The sequence below is a fragment of the Crinia signifera genome, chromosome 2 (assembly GCF_055691185.1).
Source record: "Crinia signifera chromosome 2, ASM5569118v1, whole genome shotgun sequence".
Classification (NCBI taxonomy): Eukaryota; Metazoa; Chordata; class Amphibia; order Anura; family Myobatrachidae; genus Crinia; species Crinia signifera.
This window is the reverse complement of record NC_139218.1, coordinates 369,823,758-369,829,757: the sequence shown is the minus strand read 5'-3', so window position 1 is coordinate 369,829,757 and position 6,000 is coordinate 369,823,758. Positions and strand designations below refer to the sequence as shown.

The following is a 6,000-nucleotide window of genomic DNA, read 5'->3' as shown; positions in this document are numbered from 1 at the left end:
CCAGCTATACCCCTATTTATGCTGTATTTTTTCAACACAACCTGTACTTTACCTTGTCATTTGATTTTGTTTGCTATGTACGGCGCTGCAGACACTTTGTGGTGCCTTATAAATAAACAAACTACTACTACTACTATGGATGTTCTCATCTACATATGCTTCACTAATTATTTTTTCTTCTGTTTCTTTTAGACCATTCCATTTAGACATTAACATATTTCCTAGCACTTTGCGATAGATATTTTGATAGAGCCCCCACTCTATAGGTCACGGAAACTTTTTGAAAAATGCTTTGAAAAACGTGCTACAATTTGGCCTCTGATCTTACAGCATGCCTAGAAAAGGTCGTCCCCATTTGTGATGAGTCATCACGTAATACAAAAGTCTTTCGAATTAAAACCACATTGCAAAATGTTTATTTAGAAAATGTTTTAAGACGGCAAAATAAGATGTTAAAAAACAAACGGTGATGTTCAGCAGGGAATTAAATACTGATATATACACAAAGGAGCAGTACAGTAATAAATATGAGGGCAATTAATCTTTGTCTTTTGTGACATCGAAGGGTTTCCACCACTGGGCGAACTGTAAAACTTTCTTCCTTTGGTCATCAAAATTCTCCCGGACAGCTTTCCTCCAGACCCTGGGCTCCAGATCCAGCATGCCCCCAATGATTTCCTGCGAGACAGAAACGTGGAGAGAAGCATAAAGCGCTCAGCAGCTGCCGTCTCCTCCTGTACTGCTGGGACTTAATATTAAATTAGGAAAGTTTCCCAAGAACAAAACAAATAAAGCAGAGTTTCATTATCAGAACTCTCGTAATAACGAGCAAATTCTCACATAAACTGGTTTTAAGATTTAAAACCCAGCTTAAAAAAAAAAAAAGTTGCTTTAACTCTTTGAGTGCCAATGTTGCTGTGAGGGATCCTCGAAATATCCGCTACAAATGCCAGTGTCGCTCACAGCGACTGTTCTTTTAGTATACAGCCAAGTCAATTAATTAAAGTTTAGTTAAATATTGTACCCAGTACCCAAAAAGTTGCTGTGAGCGATGCTAGCAATTTTAGTGGATATTTTGAGTATCTCTCACAGCAACGGTCTCTCATCTGGGCCCACCACTTGATAGTTCCTCCAGCGTACAGAGGATACATTTATCATACAGATCAGTAATCTCAATAATGGCAGTTGCTCAATTGGCGTTCATAATGAAGCGAATCATGCTGGACTACTTTCAAAGGGGAGTCACCCCAGACAGTAGGGAACCCTTTTGCATCCTGGTCAATTAACTAATGAACTTGTCAGGGTTAAAATGAAGCAATTAGCATCCAAACCACCGTCCTCCCCTCCCTCCACCCCTCTTCTGCTGTAGAGCTCAATATTTCTGTTAACTCAGCAGAGGAGAAGAAACTGACAGAACCCAATTTAATAAATCAACATCTGACACATTGAATTCATTGGTGATCTAAAAAAAGACAAAAACTGTACCTTGCCAAAGTAATGTGGGAACTTGTTCTGATCTTCAATAACGTGAGCAAAACCTCCTTGGAGACCAAAATCCACTGAAAAATAAGGCAAACCTTTTGGAACCTTGAAGAGAAAAAAGGATAGAAACGTAAAACAAAAATCGGTAAAATACTGTAACCAACAAATGTTTAATTTTAAACGTATTTATAGTGCACGGTGATAAACTGATCACCCACTGCTGCAGAGCACTGGAAATAAAACAGATTTAAGAAATCGTATAATAAGATCAAAAAAATACCAAAAATAATATGATAACATGCTCAGAATATCGACTTTTCCAACCATTATGAAACTATAATCATGACAGTTGTCATGCAACCCTGAATAGTAAAAAACAGAAAATGACAGGTCACCTCAGTCCCATAAGGATCTTCGATAGCGTTACACTGCTGAGTGTGACCAGTACTGTTCTACACTGTATGTCATAGCTTTGCTAACCTGATATCTCAATAGCTTCCTGAAAGTTACGGATTTATATGGAAACTACATAAAAGCCAATCAAAGTGACGGCTTAGACCCTATCTGATCCTACCTCCAATCTCTGTCTCCACAGCTCCCCCTCTCCATATCCATCAAGTTTGAAACTGATTATTATAGCTTAACTTTCTCTTAAGGAGTAACTTGGTCCATCGAATGGCCTCTTGTGGTCACTGGTGGTACGAATCGTAGAAGTAACTCAGAAGTTCAATTATTGGAACTTCTGTGTTACTTATCTAGGCCCAGTACAACTTTATTACCTTCACACTCAGATGGTGAAACTGGACATGTGAATGAGCCACAGAGCTTCGGAATGTTAGAAAGTAAAACAGAATTATTATTTTTAGCTCCCTCCAGCCCTGTGTGCATTGTCTACCAGTGTGCTCCTGAATGACGAGGTTTTCCTCCCACTTCCTGCCTTAGCGGTAAGGGTACATGAAGAAATATTCCCAAGTAACCTCACTATTGAAATGTTTTGCTACAACCCCTGTTGACCCAAGTGGGAACCAAATGGGTAGACTGCAGTGACAGTGCATGTGGATGTGCTGCTATGGGCTGTGAAAGTGTTGCGGCAGAGGCGAGTATGAGTTGCTAAGGAGAGGGGGGGGGGGGTGGAAGAGAGGAAAAACTCACGTCGACTTTAGCCAATGCTGGTGTCGACACTTTATTTAATGTGTGGACCTTGAGTGGTTGACCCAAAGTATATCAGCCTTAATTTGGTCGACCCATATAAGTAAATGATATTAAAAATAATTGTAATATTAAAACTTCAAGTGGGCCTGTTATAACCCCAAACTAGTATCTATAAAGCATCAAACACAGATTTATTAACAGTCAAACATTTGAAAGTCTTCGACTTCCCTTCCATTTGTAACTTTCAAGCTAGCGATAACAAAAATAAATAAGCAACAAAAAAAAACGAGTTACCATACGAGGTCACCAGATACAAATGCTTAATAGTATAACAAAACAAGCTCATTACACAATTATTGTTAATGCTTTTCTGATAAATAAAGGAAAAATGGTGATAGATGACAAATCCGAAACTAAAAAAAAAAAAACATTACAGGACCAACAAGTGAGAAATAGATTAAAAAGTAAAAGGCATCTTTGTGAGACTGACATTAATTCTGACATTGAAAATGTCACAGGGAGCCCATGGGCTGATCAAGACTCTGCGAGATTTGTCATTATAGGAAAAGCCAGAGTCTGCAGACAGCGCGACCTCCTTAGAAAGGACGTATAATGTACAAGAGCGGATAGAGTAAGGCCGGACGTCTAGAATGGCAAATGAATGTCAAGGCACCGCAAGCTGGTCATACGGTGATCCTGTGCAGATGATGGATTACAATGCTGGGAAACGCATTCATCTATCACTTACAAGTGGATCAGATTTGATATATTCCCCTCAAAAGAAAGACTGGAGAGAATTAATCCTCGCTAGACAAAATTCATACCAATTGAAATGATGGGTAATCTCAAGCAATTGGCCGGCAATCATTTTATATTAGAACTGTAAAAACAACAGGCTTGAAACAGTATCTTCAATTCCTTACATTTATGGAATGGAAAAAGAGAAAATCTATATATCTATCTATAAACAAGCAGTCACTTTACTTAACAATATATCCACACCTGTGACACAAAGTTTAAAACCCAACCACAAAGCCGTGTTTAATCCAATACAAATGTTAGCACAATCATATACTGTAGTGCATACACACTGGGCAATATACTGTAATGACCGATACACAATCCCTCGGGTCATTAACAACTACCCCATCATCTGCGCATGTACAGTCAAGGGAGCGCCTCATTAACCCTTTCAGAGCCAACGTTGCTGTGAGTCAAAATATCCGCTAAAAAAAAAGCCATCATCGCTTACAGCGAGCTCAGCAGTCCCTCAAATGCACTGTATAGCCCATGATAAATATTTGTAATAATCCAATACATTTTAGTAATCGATTACCTGTGTGTGGCAGGTCTGATGTTTTAACAAACACGTTATCATTATCTACTGACAATATTGTTCCCAAATGGGGAATATGAAATTAAAAGAATGTTTGCATTCCACTATAATTAGCGAACCTCTCACTATATTTGAGTTATATGTAACATTAATAAAGGCCCGTATACACACTGGGCGATTCCCAGCGGCCAGAATGCGGCATGACCCACTTAACCTTTTGAGTGTTAACGCTGCTGTGAGAGATCCTCAAAATATCCGCTAAAAATGCCGGCGCCGCTCACAGGGACTGTTCTATTAGTATAAATACGGCCAAGTCTAGTAATTAAAGAGTAGTTAAATATTGCTCCCCCAAAAAAAGAAAAGGGCAGTTATTAATTTATTCGATATAGACTAAACGGGATTCGGTTTCAATTTAATTTTGCTTATATAAGCAAAATCGAATAGAAAAATAGACTAAATTGAACGGTGTGTACACCCTAACAGTAACAACAGTGCTTTGAGGCCTTTAAAATCTACAAGTCTTAGTTTTGCATGGAAAAAAAGTCTACTCGGCAACTCTACCGAGAATCCCATTGTGGTTCTGATTGATTCTCAGTGTTTGAAATTTGACTACAATAAAGGACTATGCATCCATGTAGATGACCAGAGGGATGCCAGTACAGTGCCAAGAGGAAATGGTAATGGACTTGGGCTAGCAGTCTGATTTCCTCCCGTTCATTTACGTTCACAGTGATTTTCAACCTTGTTACCTTGCGGCACACTAAATAAGAATTTAAAATTGCCAAGGCACACCATGAGATCCCCATAGGACAAAACACATTGGCCCCCATAGGAAAAAAATCAAACCTATTGGCCCGCATATAAAAAACAATCACACTGGTCCCCACAGGTAACAAAAATAAAATACATTGGCCCTTTACATGAAAAGAAGAGACCAGTAAATAACAGTTGAACTGGTGGTGGCTGTAAACAGGTATGGCTATCTCTAGATCTGGGGGCACACTTGAGAACAGCTCAAGGCACACTAGGGTGCCACGGGCACAGTGGTTGAAAAACACTGATTTAGATTAACGATATCATTGTGTTCAGTATGTACCCATTATATCATTCCCGCGGATCATTATCGATAACTCCTATCATCTGAACATGCAGTCAAATAAGATGATGTCATCAGTGACTGCATGTTCGGCGGGGGTTCCAGTTATGTTATTCAACAATATCATTCAGTGCTTACCAAAGCCTGTTTTTTTCACAGCATATCATATAGTGTGTATGGTGATTTTGTTTTTGTATTATTTTTTGTAGGTTTTAGTGTGTCTGTATAAGGTTGGCTGCCATCCCTTATTTCTACGTAATGCAAAACTACATTATGACACTCGTGCGTATATTAAATTAAAATGTAAATGACTGAGCTACACAAACACACGCGCACACAGGTTAGAGATGCACAAACACACAGGGGTGAATTGACCAAAGCTTCTAAAAGTGAAGTGGGGAGGATGGTTATAGCAACCAATCAGATATGGGGGGAGATTCTCTAACAATCACGGCCCAGCTCCACCCCCCTTCGCATACATAATTATCGCATATGTTCTAACATATGAGATAATTATGGCAAAGGACAGCTCTTGCATTAAGAACTGTCCTTTGCGGTGAGAGTCACCGGATCCCAGCGGGTCCAGGTGGCTCCCCTCTCCCTTCCTTACCCAGTGCTGCTGCTGTGCCGGGCTCTCCTCCTCCCTGCACCCAGAAGAGGATCATAGTGCAGGGAGGAGGAGGTCACAGGTCCGGGCAGCACAGCTCTGTGCTGCCCGGACACAGGTGAGGGGGATCGGTGCGGGGTGGCGGCGGGTCGGTGCGGGGTGGGTTGCGGTAGAGGATTTTTCTGGCAATGCCCCCTGCCGCGGTAACAGCGGGGGATGCTTAGAGCATCGCAAAATGAGGTAAAAACCCAGATAACGGGGTTTTTACCACATTTTTAGTTTAGAGAATCTCCCCCTAGTAGAATTTGATCGGTTACTATACGCAAT

At 40.3% G+C, this 6,000-nt stretch overlaps 1 protein-coding gene across 1 annotated transcript in view; it reads right to left on the bottom strand.

The window, feature by feature from the left end:
- Window positions 1-399: 399 nt before the first annotated feature.
- CWF19L2 (CWF19 like cell cycle control factor 2) overlaps window positions 400-6,000 on the bottom strand; it is a 119,885-nt gene continuing 114,284 nt past the window's right edge. Inside the window, exons 17-18 of the mRNA XM_083170032.1 lie at window positions 1,486-1,587; window positions 400-678 (exon numbers count right to left, since the gene is read on the bottom strand). Coding sequence (XP_083026158.1) covers window positions 538-678; window positions 1,486-1,587 — 243 coding nt within the window. The 3' untranslated portion in view covers window positions 400-537. The remainder of the gene's footprint in view (window positions 679-1,485; window positions 1,588-6,000) is intronic.